At 43.3% G+C, this 17,876-nt stretch overlaps 1 protein-coding gene across 1 annotated transcript in view; it reads left to right on the forward strand.

The window, feature by feature from the left end:
- The first annotated feature begins 216 nt into the window (after positions 1 to 216).
- The window catches only part of esd (esterase D/formylglutathione hydrolase), a 29,329-nt gene continuing 11,669 nt past the window's right edge, over positions 217 to 17,876 (forward strand). The window contains exons 1-3 of the mRNA XM_078232218.1: positions 217 to 356; positions 4,020 to 4,098; positions 15,489 to 15,577. Of these exons, the coding sequence (XP_078088344.1) occupies positions 293 to 356; positions 4,020 to 4,098; positions 15,489 to 15,577 (232 nt within the window). The 5' untranslated portion in view covers positions 217 to 292. The remainder of the gene's footprint in view (positions 357 to 4,019; positions 4,099 to 15,488; positions 15,578 to 17,876) is intronic.

Below are 17,876 nucleotides of genomic sequence, written 5' to 3' on the forward strand. Positions count from 1 at the left end.
CCCCTGCACATTGATCCTTGGTCCCATCCTGTAAGAGTCTTGCTGCAGTTTAAATTAATCATGTCTGTGAAACACAGCACAGCAGATTCTCAGTTATTGAGACGTTTACCAGCGAAGTAAATAATACAACTTTAGAAATGGTGATTTTAGAAGGGTTTAACATGATCATCACAGAGTTAATACATAGACACTCTGTGCTTTTTAAAGACCAGCCCAGTGGGAGTCACCACTATCTCCCTCCCCCGGACACGGTCCGCCCGCTCTCCGCTCCCCCGGCGCGCGCGCACATTTTATGTTCCGTTTTCTGGGGACAAAGGCCGCCTCCGCTCGAGCCCGAAGCGTCCGCTCCATTCCCGGTAGGTGCCGGCAGGAGGCCCCGCCACGGAACGTAGCGAGGACAGCTTTAGGCCGAGGGACTGAGCCGAGAGCCTCATACTGAGGGAAGGGAGAGACCCGGGGGAATGGGTGATAAACCCCAAGGGACACCATTTTCATCCTCCTCCCAGGAGATTGTGGGTGATCACCCCCTGGGGTGAGGGGGAGGGCGAGTGGTATCCCCTGGGGTGAGGGGGAGGGCGAGTGGTATCCCCTGGGGTGAGGGGGAGGGCGAGTGATATCCCCTGGGGTGAGGGGGAGGGCGAGTGGTATCCCCTGGGGTGAGGGGGAGGGCGAGTGGTATTTCCTGGGGTGAGGGGGAGGGCGAGTGGTATTTCCTGGGGTGAGGGGGAGGGTGAGTGGTATCCCCTGGGGTGAGGGGGAGGGCGAGTGGTATCCCCTGGGGGGAGGGGGGGAGGGGAGGGCGAGTGGTATCCCCTGGGGTGAGGGGTATCCCCTGGTAGTGACGGGAAGGGTGAGTGATATCCCCTGGTAGTGAGGGGGAGGGCGAGTGGTATCCCCTGGTAGTGAGGGGGAGTGCGAGTGGTATCCCCTGGTAGTGAGGGGGAGGGTTAGTGGTATCCCCTGGTAGTGAGGGGGAGGGCGAGTGGTATCCCCTGGTAGTGAGGGGGAGGGTTAGTGGTATCCCCTGGTAGTGAGGGGGAGGGTGAGTGGTATCTCCTGGTAGTGAGGGGGAGGGTGTGGGTGATCACCCCCTGGGGTGGGGGAAGGGTGTAGGTGATCACCCCCTGGGGTGGGGGAAGGATGTGGGTGATCACCCCCTGGGGTGGGGGGGAGGGTGTGGGCGATCACACTCTGGGGTGAGGAGGAGGGTGATTGCCCTAATTGAACTACAATTTATTATTGTCGCATGTGTTGGGATACAGTGAAAAATATTGTTTGTTGCACGCAATAAAGACAAAAACATACCATTCATAGAGTACATAGGGGAGAAGGAAAGAAGAAGATGCAGAATATAGTGTTTCAGTTACAGATAGGATGAAGAGAAAGAGCAACTTAATATACGACAGGTCCATTCAAAAGTCTGATGGCAGCAGGGAAGAAGCTGTTCTTGGTTCAGTTCCATGTGTTCTCAGACTTTTAGAGTCAGAGGTTTACAGCATGGAAACAGGCCCTTCGGCCCAACTTGTCCATGCCGCCCTTTTTTTTTTAAACCCCTAAGCTAATCCCAATTGCCTGCATTTGGCCCATATCCCTCTATACACATCGTACCCATGTAACTATCTAAATGTTTTTTAAACAATAAAATTGTACCCGCCTCTATTTCTACCTCTGGCAGCTTGTTCCAGACACTCACTACCCTCTGTGAAAAAATTGCCCCTCTGGACACTTACCTTAAATCTATGCCCTCTAGTTTCAGACTCCCCTACCTTTGGGAAAAGATATTGACTATCTACCTTGTCTATGTCCCTCATTATTTTATAGACCTCGATAAGATCACCCCTCAGCCTCCTACGCTCCAGAGAAAAAAGTCCCAGTCTATTCAGCCTCTCCTTATAACTCAATCCATCAAGTCCCGGTAGCATCCTAGTAAATCTTTTCTGCAATCTTTCTAGTTTAATAATATCCTTTCTATAATAGGGTGACCAGAATTGCACACAGTATTCCAAGTGTGGCCTTACCAATGTCTTGTACAACTTCAACAAGACATCCCAACTCCTGTATTCAGTGTTCTGACCGATGAAACCAAGCATGCCGAATGCCTTCTTCACCATTCTGTCCACCTGTGACTCCACTTTCAAGGAGCTATGAACATGTATCCCTCGATCTCTGTGTTCTGTAACTCTCCCCAACGCCCTACCATTAACTGAGTAAGCCCTGTCCTGGTTCAATCTACCAAAATGCATCACCTCACATTTGTCTAAATTAAACTCCACCTGCCATTCGTCAGCCCACTGGCCCAATTGATAAAGATCCCGTTGCAATTGGAGATAACATTCTTCACTGTCCACTGTGCCACCAATCTTGGTATCATCTGCAAACTTACTAACCATGCCTCCTATATTCTCATCCAAATCATTAATACAAATGACAAATAACAGTGGCCCAGCACTGATCCCTGAGGCACACCGCTGGTCACAGACCTCCAGTTTGAAAAACAACTCTCTACAACCACCCTCTGGCTTCTGTCAAGAAGCCAATTTTGTATCCATTTAGATACCTCACCCTGGATCCTGTGAGATTTTACTTTATGCAACAACCTACCATGCAGTACCTTGTCAAAGGCCTTGCTAAAGTCCATGTAGACAACATCAACTGCACTGCCCTCATCTACCTTCTTGGTTACCCCTTCAAAAAACTCAATTAAAATTTATATCTTTTTCCCGACGGAAGAAGGTGGAAGAGAGAATATCCAGGGTGTGTGGGATCCTTGATTATGCTGGCTGCTTTTCCAAGGCAGCGAGAAGTATAGATGGAGTCAATGAATGGGAGGTTTGTATGATGGACTGGGTTACATTCACAACCCTTTGTCGTAGCAATGTGCTCTGCTGTCAGCTCGGGAGATCAAATGCAGGTTGGGTGGTTGGTTGCTTTGGAGCGTACTTCCATTCAGTCTGGCCCTGGTCTTCCACTTGCCTGCCTGCTATTTTAACTGTTGCTCCCAATCTAACCTTTCTATTCTCTGCCTACTGCAGTGTTTCACTGGGGGAAAAACACTCATCTTTCAGTGAGGCACTTCCAGCTTTCCAATTTCAGTCATAATCTCTACCCCCATTTTTTGTTTTTTTCTGCTGGTTTAGATTCTACTTTTTTTTTTGCTACTTTCTTTCAAATGATTCTGTCATTTTTACCTCTTCTAGACATATCCCTTGTTCCTTTACTTGTTCTATTACCATGCCCTATGGTCTTACACCACCAGCATTTTATCCATTTCTTCTCTCCTGTGTTCCACCTACTGTTCTTTTTGTTCTTTTACCACCACCCCCCACCTTTCACTTGCTTAAAACCTTTTTAACTTTTCTCAGTTCTGATGAAAGATAATTGACTTTGTGTTAAGTCTGTTTTTCTTTCTCCACAGATGCTGCCTGTCTTGCCGAGTATTTCCAGCATTCACCATTCTCATTTCAGATTTTTTGCATCTGCAGTATTTGCATTTCACTAACCTGTTTTTTCCAGAAGTCTTTTGCAACATGGTCTTGTTTGCCAAACTTTCTCCTTCTGTACATGCTTGTGATTCTATTAGCAGTGCCCAAGTCCAAATCATATATTTGTTTTTTTTTAATGTGGATTCAGCACGAGAGAACACCACATGCAACCCTTCTCCAGTCTAAGCACTGCTTCAAGTGAAAGAAACATACAACCAAGGAGGACTAACCAGTAACTCTGACTACTGATGGTGTTGGTTAGTGGTCCTGCTTCACTTGCAATAAAGCACTTGAGGTTGTGAAAGGCTTTTGTTCTCTATGGTTGAATATTGCCATCAGGTATTGCCCTGAGATTTGGAACATCCATCTGAACCACACACTACTTTCTTTCAAATGATTCTGTCACACACACACAAACACCCCTCTCCAGGGCTGAAAGTGCTACCAGTTGAGTCTTAGCACATTGTCATTGTGTAAGCTGCATTTATATTTGTGCAAAAGTTTAGCTGACTTTCTTTCAAAAAATATTTGTTTTAGTAGTGACAAAAATGGCCCTGACTCAAGTTTCAAGCGCCAAATGCTTTGAAGGATATCAGAAGGTGTATGAACACGAAAGGTGAGTGAGTACAATCAGCTCCAGCAACAAGCTTTCTTTTTATTCCAATAAATAATTTATTACTGAGATTCCTTTCTGTTATATAAGGTAGCAAACATTTTATTTCCATGCTGGTTAAGATAAATAGTGGTTTACAGTACAGAAACAGGCATGTTAGTCAATCTGGCTGGTGGTTGAATATTGGACCATATGACTGGTGGTTATAATCCAGATGAGTCTCTTCCCACTTAGTACATCTAATCCTATCTCTATAGGGGGGGATAATTGAGGAACAGTGGAGGACTTTCAAAGCGATCTTTCACAGTGCTCAGCAAAAGTATATACCAGTGATAAGGGAGGACTATAGAAAAAGATCATCAGCCATGGATATCTAAGGAAATAAAGGAGGTTATCAAATTGAAAGAAAATGCATACAAAGTGGCAAAGATTAGTGGGAACCTAGAGGATTGGGAAATCTTTAAAGGTCAGCAGAAAGCCATGAAAAAAGGTATAAAGAAAGGTAAGATGGATTATGAGAGAAAACTAGCTCAGAATATAAAAACAGATAGCAAAAGTTTCTACAAATATATAAAAAGAAAAAGAGTGGCTAAAGTAAACATTGGTCCTTTAGAGGACGAGAAGGGGGATGTAATAACTGGAAATGAGAAAATGGCTGAGGCATTGAACAGGTATTTTGTGTCGGTCTTCACAGTGGAAGACACAAATAACATGCCAAAAATTGATGGCAGGAAGGTTATGGCAGGTGAGAACCTAGAAACTATCATTATCACGAAAGAGGTAGTGTTGGGCAAGTTAATGGGGCTAAAGGTAGACAAGTCTCCTGGTCCTGATGGAATATATAAATATATATAAATTATTTGGAGGAAGATGTAGCTGGTGTGATCAGTAAGTTTGCGGACGACACAAAGATTGCTGGAGTTGCGGATAGTGATGAACATTGTCAGAGAATACAGCAGGATATAGATAGGCTGGAACATTGGGCGGAGAAATGGCAGATGGAATTTAATCCAGATAAATGCGAAGTGATGCATTTCGGTAGATCTAATGTAAGGGGGAGCTGTACAATAAATGGTAGAACCATCAGGAGTATAGACACACAGAGGGACCTGGGTGTACAAGTCCACAGATCCTTAAAGGTGGCAGCACAGGTGGAGAGGGCGATGAAGAAGGCACATGGCATGCTTGCCTTTATTGGACGGGGCATAGAATATAAAAGTTGGCACATGATGTGGCAGCTGTATAGAACGATGGTTAGGCCACATTTGGAATACTGCGTCCAGTTCTGGTCGCCACACTACCCAGAAGGACGTGGAGGCTTTGGAGAGAGTACAGAGAAGGTTTACCAGGATGTTGCCTGGTATGGAGGAGAGGAGAGATTAGATAAACTGGGGTTGTTCTCCCTGGAAAGACGGAGGATGAGGGGCGACCTAATAGAGGTGTATAAAATTATGAAGGGCATAGATAGAGTGAACAGTGGGAAGCTTTTTCCCAGGTCGGAGGTGATGAACACAAGGGGTCACGAGTTCAAGGTGAGGGGGGCAAAATTCAACACAGATGTAAGGGGGACGTATTTTACACAGAGGGTAGTGGGGGCCTGGAATGCACTGCCAAGCAAGGTGATTGAGGCGGACACGCTAGGATCATTTAAGACTTATCTAGATAACCACATGAACAGACTGGGAATAGAGGGATACAAAAGAATGGTCTAGTGGGCACATGAGCGGCGCAGGCTTGGAGGGCCGAAGGGCCTGTTCCTGTGCTGTATTGTTCTTTGTTCTTTAAATGCATCCCAGGGTACTAAAAGAGATGGTGGGAGAAATAGCAAATGCACTAGTGGTAATTTACCAAAATTCGCTGGACTCTGGGGTGGTTCCCGCAGATTGGAAAACAGCAAATGTGACCCCACTGTTTTTAAAAAAAGAGGTACACAAAAGGCAAGTAACTATAGGCCGGTTAGCTTAACTTCTGTAGTAGGGAAAATGCCTGAATCTATCATCAAGGAAGAAATAGCGAGATATCTGGATATAAATTGTCCCATTGGTATGACACAGCATGGGTTCATGAAGGGAAAGTCACGTTTGACTAATTTGATGGAATTCTTTGAGAACGTTACATGTGCAGTGGACAATGGAGAACCTGTGGATGTGGTGTATCTGGATTTCCAGAAGGCATTTGACATGGTGCAGCCAAAGACTGCTACATAAGATAAAGGTGCACGGTGTTACGGTTAATGTATTAGCATGGATAGAGGGTTGGTTAAATAATAGAAAGCAAAGAGTGGGGGTAAATGGGTGTTTTTCTGGTTGGCGATCAGTGACTAGTGGTGTGCCTCAGGGATCAGCGTTGGGACCGCAATTGTTTACGATTTACATAGATGATTTGGAGTTGGGGACCAAGTGTAGTGTGTCAAAATTCGCAGATGACACTAAGATGGGTGGAAGAGCAAAGTGTGCAGAGGACGCTGAAAGTCTGCAAAGGGATATAGATACTCTAAATGAGTGGGCGAGGGTCTGGCAGATGGAGTACAATGTTGGTAAATGTGAGGTCATCCATTTTGGTAGGACTAACAGCAAAATGGACTATTATTTAAATGGTAAAAAATTGCAGCATGCTCTGTGCAGAGGGACCTGGGTGTCCTTGTGCAGGAATCTCAAGGATTTGGTTTGAAGGTGCAGCGTAATTAAGAAGGCAAATGGAATTTTATCCTTCATTGCGAGAGGGATGGAGTTTAAAAACAGCGAGGTTATGTTGCAGCTGTATAAGGTGCTGGTGAGGCCACATCTGGAGTACTGTGTACAGTTTTGGTCTCTTTACTTGAGAAAGGATATACTGGCACTGGAGGGGGTGCAGAGGAGATTCACTAGGTTGATTCCGGAGTTGAGAGGGTTGGCTTATGAGGAGAGGCTGTGTAGACAGGGGCTATACTCATTGGAATTCAGAAGAATGAGGGGAGATCTTATAGAAACATATAAGATTATGAAGGGAATAGATAAGATAGAAGCAGGGAAGTTGTTTCCACTGGCGAGTGAAATTAGAACTAGGGGGCATAGCCTCAAAATAAGGGAAAGCAGATTTAGGACTGAGTTGAGGAGGAACTTCTTCACAGAAAGGGTTGTGAATCTGTGGAATTCCCTGCCCAGTGAAGCAGTTGAGGCTACCTCATTGAATGTTTTTAAGGCAAGGATAGATAAATTTTTGAACAGTAAAGGAATTAAGGGTTATGGGGAGCCGGCGGGTAAGTGGAGCTGAGTCCACAAAACGATCAGCCATGATCTTATTGAATGGCGGAGCAGGCTCGAGGGGCCAGATGGCCTACTCCTGCTCCTAGTTCTTACGTTCTTATGTTCTATCGCCTAATCCTATTCATTTCTTCATCTTGCACGTAACTAACTTCCATTTAATTACATCTATGATATTTGGGCGACATGGTAGCAGAGTGGTTAGCACTGCTGCGTCACGGTTCCAAGGTTCAATTCCGGCCTTAAGTGACTATGTGTGGAGTTTGCACTTCTCCCTGTATCTGCATGGGTTTCCTCCGGGTGCTTTCCCACAGTCCAAGGATGTGCAGGTTAGATGGATTAACCAGGCTAAATTGTCCCTTAGTGTCCCAAGATGTGTAAGTTAACCGTGGCAAATGTGTGGGGTTACAGGGATAGGGTGGGAGGGAGGGCCTCGGTAAGATACTCCGTCAGAGAGTCTGTGCAGAGTTGATGGGCTGAATGGTCTCCTGCCATGTAGAGATTCTATGATTTGTCTTAATGACTCCATGCTTTCTGCATTCTAATCACTGTCTCTAGGTAAAGAGGTTTCCCCTGACTTTTTTATTGGACTTTATTAGTGACTGTCTTGAATGGTTTTGAATTCCACACATACACACACAGTTTCTCTATATTTACGCTGTCAAACCCCTTCATACTTTTAAAGAACCGTGTTAGCTCATCACTCAGCCTTCTCTTTTCTCAGGAAAAGAGTTCCAGTCTGTTCAGTCTTTCCTGTAAGTTTTAACCCCTCAGTTCTGGTCTCACCCTTGTGAAGCTGTTACATACTTACTCCAGTGCCTCTATATCCTTTTTGTAATGTGGAGACCAGAATTGTGCATGGGTCTAGCCAAGGTTTGACAGAAATTTAACATAACTTCTGTGCTTTTCAATTTTATTTTCTGGAAGTGAACCCTAGTTTTTTTACTTCCATTTTTTTATTATCTTGGTAACTTGTGTTGCTACTTCAAATGATTTGTTTACTCCTGTGCACTCCTGGATCCTTTTGCTTTTCTACCCCATATCAACTCTTCTTTTCAAGGAGAATATTTCCACCATATTCTTCCTACCCAAATGCATCATCTCAGATTTATCTGCAGCGAAATTCATTTGTCATTTACCAAGTGCCCATTGCAAATGGGTGGCATAGTGGTTAGCACTGCTGCCTCACAGCGCCAGGGACCCGGGTTTGATTCCAGCTTGGGTCACTGTGCGGAGTATGCATCTTCTTCCCATGTCTGCGTGGGTGCACTCCAGGTGCTCCGGTTTCCTCCCACAGTCTGAAAGATGTGTTGGTTAGGTGCATTAGCCATGCTAAATTCTGCAGTGTACCAGAACTGGCGCCAGAGTGTGGCGACTAGGGGACTTTCACAGTAACTTCATTGCAGTGTTATTTAAGCCTACTTGTGACTAATAAATAAACTTTAAAAAACATATTTATTTGTCATTTACACACTCCTTCTGCAAGTTTATTAATATTGTCTGTCTTGTATTTTTTCCAGTCTTCAGTATTAACTATATCTCCCAATTTGGTGTAATTTGGAAATTTTGAAATTACTTCCAATTTCACAAGTCCTAGTCATTTGGTAGACACTAAATTGAAATATGCTAGTTACTCAATAACATTTTACTTCATATTTTAGAATGCTAAAATAGATTTTAAACATTCTCATTGATTAATTTAATGCCTCTGTTGAAGGAAGGAAACAGGAAGCAAAAAAAACTACAGGCCAGTTGGCTTAACATCTGTGGTAGGGAAATTGCTGGAATCTGTTACTAAGGCGGTTATATCTGGGCACTTAGAAAATCTCAGTGAGGCAGTCAACGTGTTTTGTAAAAAGGAAATTATGTCTGATTACTTTATTGGAGTTCTTTGAGACATAACAAGCAATGCAAATGAAAGGGAGTCTGTGGATGTGCTGTCCCCAAAAGGCATTTGACAAGGTGCAACACCAAAGGTTGCTATTGCAAAATAACAGCTCATGGTGTAGCGGGTAACATATTAGCATGAATGGAGGATTGGTTCAGTTTTTAAAGTTTATTTATTAGTGTGACAAGTAGGCTTACTTTAACATTGAAATTAAGTTACTGTGAAAACCCCCTAGTCGCCACACTCTGGTGCCTGTTTGGTTACACTGAGGGAGAATTTAGCATGGCCAAGAACTGATTAGCTAATAGGGAGCAGAGAGGAGGGATAAATGGGTGTTTCTCGGGTTGGCAGGATATGACGAGTGGAGTGTCTTCATGGATCCTTGCTGGGGCCTCAACTATTTACAATTTATAACAGTGATTTGGAAGAGAGTATGTCCGAGATGCGTGGGATCCTTGATTATGCTGGCTGCTTTTCCGAGGCAGCAGGAAGTGTAGACAGTGTCAGTGGATGGGAGGCTGGTTTGACTGATAGCCTGGGCTTTGTTCACGACTTTGTAGTTTCTTGTTGTCTTGGACAGAGCAGGAGTCATACCAAGCAATGATACAATCAGAAAGGATCTGGTTGTATCTGGAGCATCTGTAAAAGTTGGTGAGAGTTGTAGCAGACATGCCAAATTTCCTTAGCCTCTTGAGAAAGTAGAGGTGTTGGTGGGGTTTCTTAACTATAGTGTTGGTGTGGAGGGACCAGGGCAGGTGTTGGTGATCTAGAAACTTGAAGCTCTCAACCATTCCACTTCATCCACATTGATGTCCTCCACTACGCCTCCTGAAGCCGATGACTCTCTCTTTAGTTTTATTGTCATCGCACCAGTTCACCAGATTCTCTATTTCTTTCCTGTACTCCGTCTCATCATTGTTTGAGATCTGATCTACTGTGGTGGTGTCATCAGCAAACTTGAAAATTGAGTTGGTGGGGAATTTGGCCACACAATCATAGGTGTATAAGGAGTATAGTAGAGGGCTGATAATCGTGGAGGAGTTGTTGTTGTCTATCCTTACTGATTGCAGTCTGTGGGTTAGGTACATGATTCACACAATGTTAGCGTATAGGTAAAGCAAGTGATTATGAAGACAAATCAAATGTTGTTTATTGCAAGAGGAATGGAATATAAAAGTAGGGAAGTTTTGCTATACTTGTACAAGGTATTGGTGAAACCACATTGATTACTGTGTATAGATTTAGTCTTATTTCAGAATGGATATAATATATTATTAGAAACAGTTCAGGGAAGGTTCACTCGACTAATACCTGGGGCGTGGGGGTTATTTTTAGAAGGAAAGTTTTAACAGACTGAACCTGTATCCATTGGAGTCTAAAAGATTAAGAGGTGATCTTAGTGAAACATGAATCCTGAGGGTATTTAACGGGATGGATGCTGAAAGGAGGTTTCGCCTTTATAGGAGAGACTAGAACTCAGGATACAGTTTAAAAATTAGGGGTGTCTCATTTAAGCAAATAATGAGAATTATTTTATCTCAGAGGGTCATGAATCTTTGGAACTATCTCCCCCAGAAAGTGGTAGAGGCATAGTCAATGAATATTTTTTAAGGAAGATGTAGATAGATTCTTGACTAAGAAAGGAGTCCGAGATTATCACAGTGTGTGCCTGAAATGCAGCTACACTCAGACCAGCCATGATATTATTGAATGGTGGAGCAGGATCAAGGGGCCAATTGGTCTATTCCTGCTCCTAATTCGTATGCTTGCATGCATGTTTGTAAGAACTATCTAAATGTACTTCGATATTGAATAATCGTAGTCCAACAAGGAAGTTTGCATTTCCAAATGATATTACAGTTCCCTTGATGGCTTTGCAGATTTATGTTGCAAGCAGCCAAGCCACACGGATGAGAAAGGTCCTCTGAGGTGGCTGGTCAAAGTCAGTGGGAGGGTAGGGCTGTAGTACATCTCCGTGCCTTTAGAGTTATGGAGGGAGGGAAAAAATTGGCAGGGTTTTTACACTGATCACAATCCCACTGGTAGTGTATATCGACATTGGACACATACGCACAGGGTTGGATTTGGCTGCGATGTAGCCTTAGTGAGAGAACCTCCTGACATTCCAGCCAGGTTCATATGAAAATTGATCGATGGGCTGAATGGCCTCCTTCTGCACTTTAGGGATTCCATGCCCCCAAGTCCAAAGATGTGCGGGTTAGGTTGATTGGCCAGGTTCAAAATTGCCCCTTAGAGTCCTGAGATGCGTAGGTTAGAGGGATTAGCGGGTAAAATATGTGGGGGTAGGGATAGGGCCTGGGTGGGATTGTGGTCGGTGCAGACTCGATAGGCCGAATGGCCTCCTTCTGCACTGTAGGGTTTCTATGATTCTATGAAGTAATTGACCCATTGACCCTGGGAGAAAGACTCTGACTATCCACTCTATCCAAGCCTGTCATAATCTAGTAAACCTCTATCGGGTCCCCCCTCATCCTCCGATGCTCCAATGGAAACAATCCAAGTTTGTTCAACCTTTCTTCATAGTCCATATTCTCCAAACCAGGCAACATCCTGGTAAATCTCTTCTGCATCCTTTCCACCTTCTGCACCCTTCCCAATGCACCAACATCCTCTGGTAATGTGGCCACCAGAACTGTACACAATACTCCAAATGCGGCCTAACCAAAGTCTTAAACAGCTGCAACATGATTTTCCAATTCCTATACTCAACGCCCCAACTGATGAAGGCCAGCATGCCGTATGCCTTCTTGACCACCTTATCCACCTGAGTTGCCACCTTCAGCGGACTGCATCTGCACGCCTAGATCCCAACATTGTATTCAGGAAGAGAAAAGAGTGGAGAAAACTAGCTGAGTATATTGCATCTTGCATCATCCAGTGGTTGTCTCGCATGTCTCTCCCCCGGCAGACATTGCAAGATTATTTGCCCCTGTTTGATTTTTCTATCCCTGTTTCTATTCTCAGAAGGTGGGTAACTTATGCCAGAAACGTCTTGTTGTCTCCTCTCAATTACTTGCTCAGAATTGCCATTTTAAAGGGCTTTAATTCCCCTAGGAGGTAGTCTGTCCTGACTGGTGGGAGCCAGGTTAAATAGTCAGATCAGTTCAGAGCCTTTGCGTCCCACTTATTATGTTTGGTCCAACTCCACATTTGCTAGCTTTGATTCTTTGTAAACTTGAAGTCTTGTGCGGCTGAACTCTGAGACACTGTAAAATAAAATCCTCTTGTCCTTGTCACTTCCAGATGGCAGAATGCTGCAGCTGTACATGTGATCCTCTTAACACCTCATCATGATAATAGCTTGGTATAATTGTGGGAGCCCACATTCTTAATTCCTTCAGCTCAGTTTGACCATTCAGAAGCATAGTTGATCTCCTTTGGTGTTACCAGCAAGCAAAATTTAGAAACATGTACATTTTGCCAATTAATAATTGCTTTCAAAATATTGTCTCCATTTTAATCTTTCATAGTCAGCTGTAGAACAATGTCTTTGTCATTTGTTTACAGGTTAAGTGATCGATGGACATGACACACATGCAGTGGAGAGATCATTTTAGTTTGGCTACAAATCTAATGTGCTGTCTTGTCTCTGACCACTATCGATGTCTCCATCACCACTTCTAATGGTGCATGACATTGCAGTGTAAATAAGAACCTTTAGAATAACTCCTGGGCTCAAACTTTGTTTAAGAAAATGACCTTAGCAATTACAATGGAGCAATTTCAGCTTCCTATGTAAGGAATGTTGACAACAAATGGTCAGCAAAGTTTGACTGGGCTGTTAATCATTTGATTTAACTGTAGCTATGCTGTTATGCAGCTAAAATCTCAGCCCTCCATGTGGCGTATTGAATACAAAGAACCACAGTGTGGACCATACAGCCGGTCGAGCCTGCTCCGCCATTCAGTGTGATCGTGACTGATCTTGGGTTTCAATTCCACTTTCCCACCTGTTCCCCATATCCCTTGATTCCCTGAAAGACGAAACATCCGTCTATCTCAGCTTTAAATATATCCAATGATGAAGCATCCACAACCCTCTACAGTAGAGAATTCCAAAGATTTACAACCCTTTGAGTGAAGAATTTCTCCTCATCTCAGCCCTAAATGGTCATTCCCTTATCCTGAGACTGTGCCCCTATGTTTTAGATTTCCCCAGCCGGCAGAAACAACTTCTCAGTGTCTACCTTATCAGGCTCCTTTACAATCTTGTAGGTTTCAATGAAGTCACCTCTCGTTCTTCTAAATGCCAGAGTATACAAGCCCAATTTACCGAGCCTCTCGTCATAGGACAATCCTCTGAACCCAGGGACCAATCCAATGAAGCTTCACTGTATTGCCTCCAATGCAAGTATATCCACCTAACCCGCACATCTTTGGACTATGGGAGAAACCGGAGCACCTGGAGGAAACCCACGCAGACACGGAGAACATGCAAACTCGACACAGACAATCACCCAAGGATGGAATTGAACCTGGGTCCCTGGTGCTGTGAGACAGCAGTGCTACCCACTATGCCACCATGCTGCCCAGGAATTTTAGGGGTCCATACCCAGAAATCAATAATAGCTTGTAGACATGTACAAAAATAATTTAAAGGGTTAATGGCCACTTTGCCTTATCTCAAGGGAGGGCTGGAACACAGAGGTGTGGATGTTTTGCTACTGTTATATAAAGCTTTGTTTAAACAGCATCTCGGGTACTGTGTTCACATATGGGCCACACACCTCAGGCCTTGGAGGGTGTGCAGCACAAGTTCACCAATATGATACCAGGGTCAAAAGAGTTAATTTAGGGGCTATTAGTTGGATAGATTTGGCTTGCATTCCCTTGAGCACAGGGGATTAAGGGGTGATTTAACTGAGGTGATTAGGATGATTAAAGGATTTGATAGGGTAGAAGGAGAGTAATTATTTGCTTGGGGATTAGTCTAGATTCTAAAACAAGGGGTTCAACCTTAAACTAGAGTTAGGCTCTTCAAGGTGATATCAGGAAGCGCTTCTTCACACAAAGGGTAATGGAAATCTGCAACTTCCTCTCCTCAAAACACCGGTGAGGTTGGGAGTCCATTGAAAATTGCAAATTAGAGATTTTTTTTAAGGCAAGGGCATTACAATTTGTGGAACAAAGGCAGGTAAATGGAGTTAAATTACAGATAAATGATTTAACTGAAGTTGAGGGGCTGAATGACTCACTCGTCTTAGTCTTTACATAGATTTTGAAACAGAAACTGATTCCTCCACTGTGAAATTTCCTGCAGCATTACACTGACTGGGTCAGAATCAATATAAACACTGAGCGTGTAGTGCTCAGCTGAGACTGAGCTTGACCATCTGAGTAACACAGGCTTCCCACTGAAATACAATCCCAAATCTACGACATTCTCCTGAAACAAAAACAGCAACAGGTGTCATAAAGTGCTTCAAAGGAGGATAACTGGCCTGTCGTTCCCTGTTTTCTAATCCTCCTTTCTTAAATAGCGGAGTTGCACTTGCTAACTTTCAATCTAGTGGGACTTCCGGGATCTAAGGAATTTTTTAAAAATCAGAGTGAAACCACGATCTCCTCAGTGTTTCTTTTAGAATCCTAGGAGGTAGGCCATCACGTCCTAGGAATTTGTCCAATTTTAGTCCCTTAAGATTCTCCAGTACCTTTGGGAACCCTATAGATACCACCACTTTTTGTTTTGGACACTGAACAACATAAGAATTGCAGCATTTCAGCCTTCTGTGAAATAAGCTGTAATCATCATTTTTAAGTGAGATGTGATGCATGTGAATTGACTATTCCAAACTGATAGAGACCAGGTGACCTAAAGATAATACTAAGCGTGTCTACAATATACGTATAATCATTACTCATTATGAAATATTTTTTAAAAGTCCCTTCACACCATACATTAATTTTTGGCTGAAAAGGGTAGTCCATTGGGCCTCTCCAATACCCTGGACTTCATCTAGTCATTCCTAGTTTCTGTGCAGCATGTCCTTGAGTGGCTGGTTGGGAATTTGTTGCTCACCTCTGACCACAACTTAGTCAAGGTAGGTGAGGACAGTCTAGGCATTTGCTTTGTTTTTGCCTTTGTGGTGGAACACTTTTCTAAGTTCAGTGCTTACCCAGACAGTATGATGAGGATCAGAAACCTGGTTCAGGAACGGTAGCTTTGCCATTTTTATATTGTTCACATTGACAGGTTGTGTTACCAAATTTTAAAAGTATTTAATTTTTGTTTTGAATGACAGCTCAGAGTTAAAATGCAAGATGCGGTTTGGAATCTATTTGCCTCCAAAAGCAGATCGTGTGAAGTGCCCTGTGTTATACTGGCTTTCAGGTAATTTGCCTCCTATTTCTGAGACTTCCTACAGTCCACAATTTTATGTGGTTCTAAAAATATGCCTCTTTATGGACGTAGTTTGTATTTAACAATTTGTGACTGAACCTGTGAATTGATCTTTAAAAGAAACTTCTATATCCCTTCAGTATTTCACTAGTAACTTACTCATATATTTGGAGATTCACCAGAGAAACAGGGAAATAATTTTGAAATGAGGCTGCTGGTATGGGTTGCTGCTAGAAAGATAAGACAAGCTTTTGCACCTTAGCTCAGTTGGCTGGATAGCTGGTTAGTGGTGTAGAATGATGCTAACAGCACAGGTTGAATTCCAGTACCGGCTGAGATTATTCATGAAGGCTCAGCCTTGTCCCACGGCAGAGGTGTGGTGATCCTATGGTCATCCGACACTATGGTGACTTTAATACCGGATGTCTGGGATTTTTTGCTTACCTTAAAAATAAAGCTTTATTAAATTGATATAACTCCCTGAGGCACAACACATCACCTCTTGAGGTAGCAAGGATTCTGCAGAGTAGTACACAGTGTGAGCACTGTTAAATTGACAGGGCTCAACCTGTTGCCTGGCTAAGGGCTGAAGTTAGAAAAATGGATATGGGGGCCTTGTTAGAGCAAGGCCAGGGGATGGGATGTGGAAAGGGTGTCGAGAAAGGCCGTGGAGAGCTAGGGACCCTCATTTCTGCCTCAATTCTCCATTCCCAGGTATTCCCGAGCCTCTTCTGTAACATACAAAGTAAAAGCAACATCGATTAAACACTATTTCAGTCGGTCACTTTTACTCTAATATACCAAAACGATCCTCCGTTCAACTTGTACAATGACCAAAAATCCTTGTTCCAGATATACTTTGTCTCAAATGGGTGCTTCATCCTCCATGAACAATCCAAAGCTATTTTCAGCTCCTGAGGATTAGCTTCCTTCCTTTTCTGTTCCCAGCTGGGTAACTCCTAATGCCAGAAACTGCCTTTCACGATGAGGGACGAATTGGAGGTTCTTCCTTCTAGCCAAAGCTGGGGAAATATTCCAGATTTGTTTAAACCCTCACAAACCTGGTCTCTTGAATTTGAGCATGAGCTCCCACCACATTCTGCGTGGTGAACATTAGAGACTTGCTGTCTCTATCTCTTTGCTCTCTCGTTCTTGCAGACTGGCCTGTCAGTGCTGTTCTTTGAGTATTAGGAAAGCCCTGCAACCTGATCCTACTAAGGCTTCCTTTGGGTTTCTTCCTTCCCAAAGACCTTCTCTGTGGCAACATGAATCACCTGGGCCAAGTATCTAGGTAGAAATGCTGATTAGCAATTCTATCTTGGAATTCAATAGACAGTTAAAGTAAAACAATTTACAAAACATGACATTCTAACATCATCTTGTTATAACCTTGGTGGGGTGCATTTGACGTGGGATAGCATGATAACCCTTGATGACGGTAGTAAGTGCTTCCATGTAGTTCAATAGCTCCAAAATTCTCGTGCCATTCCACTATCTTGCTCCCAATTTCCAATTATAACTGAATGAAAAACAACTATTGGCTCAGATTTTGCAGTAATAACGGCAGCGAATGCCACTGAAACTGCCAACCCCTGGAATCTGACATCCGTAGGATAACTTGGAGATCCAGAAGTTGCTGTCATTGATTCAACACTGCTCCAGAGGCTGTGCTGTAGAGTATAATTAATGGGAACTGTGTTGAATTGACAGAACTTCCAGTGTTACTTTTATAAACCTCAATGAAGTTAAACCTTGTTGAATGAGATGTTACTGAGTTTTAATAGTGTACTAACTAAAGTACTGCTGAGCACCCTCATTGGGGCTGAAAAGCTAATTTTACATTGATTTAAGGTCAAATTTCCTCATAAAATTCTACATTTAAAACAAATGTTTATATTAGTTTCCATCTTAATCAAATCATTTATTTTGCTATCTGAGAATTTAAAGTGAAGAATATGAATATACTCACCCAACAGCAAACATTAATCTAACTGCTTACCTGACATTGCTGCTGCACACCAAGATACCCTCTTGATCTGGCATCATATTTAAACTGCTGTTGGGAAAAGGGGAAACTACGCCGCAGGGATTGCTGGATTTTTGTAGGAATCTTTCTTTGAGCTCAGTGATGAGCGCCATTGCTTTGGCACTGACTACAGAGTCCAACCCATCATAGTTGTCATTCATGTGTGGTCATTCACTAATGCTGGGAATTAACGCGAGTTCAGTATAGATACACCTGTCTTTGGAATGGTGCCATGTCAGTATGTCTGAGTCTAAACTGACTCAT

The sequence above is a fragment of the Mustelus asterias genome, chromosome 17 (assembly GCF_964213995.1).
Source record: "Mustelus asterias chromosome 17, sMusAst1.hap1.1, whole genome shotgun sequence".
NCBI lineage: Eukaryota > Metazoa > Chordata > Chondrichthyes > Carcharhiniformes > Triakidae > Mustelus > Mustelus asterias.